The sequence below is a fragment of the Lycium barbarum genome, chromosome 8 (genome assembly GCF_019175385.1).
Source record: "Lycium barbarum isolate Lr01 chromosome 8, ASM1917538v2, whole genome shotgun sequence".
Classification (NCBI taxonomy): Eukaryota; Viridiplantae; Streptophyta; class Magnoliopsida; order Solanales; family Solanaceae; genus Lycium; species Lycium barbarum.
The window spans coordinates 115,967,091-115,968,330 of NC_083344.1; the positions used below are offsets into that span (position 1 = coordinate 115,967,091).

At 32.8% G+C, this 1,240-nt stretch overlaps 1 protein-coding gene across 1 annotated transcript; it reads left to right on the top strand.

Annotated features, from left to right (window-relative positions):
- LOC132605321 (18.1 kDa class I heat shock protein-like) lies at nucleotides 1-940 on the top strand. Its single transcript, XM_060318505.1, has one exon. The coding sequence runs from the start codon at nucleotides 112-114 to the stop codon at nucleotides 709-711; it is 600 nt and encodes a 199-aa protein (XP_060174488.1). The 5' UTR covers nucleotides 1-111; the 3' UTR covers nucleotides 712-940.
- Nucleotides 941-1,240: the final 300 nt, after the last annotated feature.

Sequence of the window (1,240 nt, forward strand, 5' to 3'; positions counted from 1 at the left end):
CACAACATAACACACTGATAGATCAGCAAGCAACTCCTTGTAACCCATTTTATTTTCTTCCTAAAACATTTACTTATTTATTTCCTTTTTTCTCAAAACAAGACAACAAAAATGTCTTTAATAGCTCTATTTAACGGTCGCAAAAGCCATGCACGGCATGTACAAAATCCTCATTATCCTCCACCACCAGCACCAGCAACAACAATTACGCATCAATTCCAAACAAATCAGGATCGACAGGATCCTTACATTTTACCAACAACCAAAATTACCCGTCAATCTCAAACTAATAGAGGTCGACAGGATCCTTATGATCCCTCACGTGAATTTTATCTTCAAAACCCTCGTTCTCTCATAGCACCAGCATTATCCTTTGCTCAAGAATCCCAATCTCAAGCACAAATTGAGTATAAAGAAACCCCAGAGGCACATGTTTTTAGAGCTAATTTGCATGGATATAAGAAAGAAGAAGTGAAGGTACAGGTGGAAAATGATAGAGTCCTAAAGATTACTGGGGAGAAGAAATTAGTACAAAAACAATATGATAATTGGCACCATTTTCAGAGAAGAAATGGGAATTATTCTACTGCTTTTAACTTGCCTCAGGATGCTAGGGCTGATAAGGTGAAATCATCAATGGAGAATGGATTGCTTGTTATTACTGTTCCAAAGAAGGGAGCCAAGAAATCTAAAACATTTTTTTTTATATAACGGGTTGAATTTCTTTTAATACTTATAATTTATGTCAAGAAAATAATGGGTTCAATTGTACTTCAGTTGAATTTTTTGAATAGAGGATCCATACATCGGCATCAAGTGATGTGGAAATGAAGAGGAAAAAGGGGAAATTAAGTGACAATTGATTGAGCTAGCGTGCTTCTGTAATAGTAGTAGCTAACTAGCTACTCATGATAAATAAAGGATATTTTTTTCATGATTATTTTTCTATTATTATTTATAAATTTAACTTATTTTCTTACTTTTATATATTCAATACGATGATGATTCACATAGATCATAGATGACCCCAATTTATTTGGGACAGGGGTATAATCATTATTGTTGTTATTAGTTATTGTCAAATCCTAAGCAAATTCTCTGGTGCTAAAATTGTTTCAAATTTAATATTATTGGAACCCACTCCAAACTTTATAGAGCAAGACTATCACGCAAATATTATTGTATACCAAAAAAAAATAAAATATTAGACACTTAAATAAAAATACCTGAACGTAAAACG

Bases quoted from the DNA above. Each gene is read 5' to 3' on its own strand.
- LOC132605321 (XM_060318505.1), top strand. From the start codon at position 112: ATGTCTTTAATAGCTCTATTTAACGGTCGCAAAAGCCATGCACGGCAT.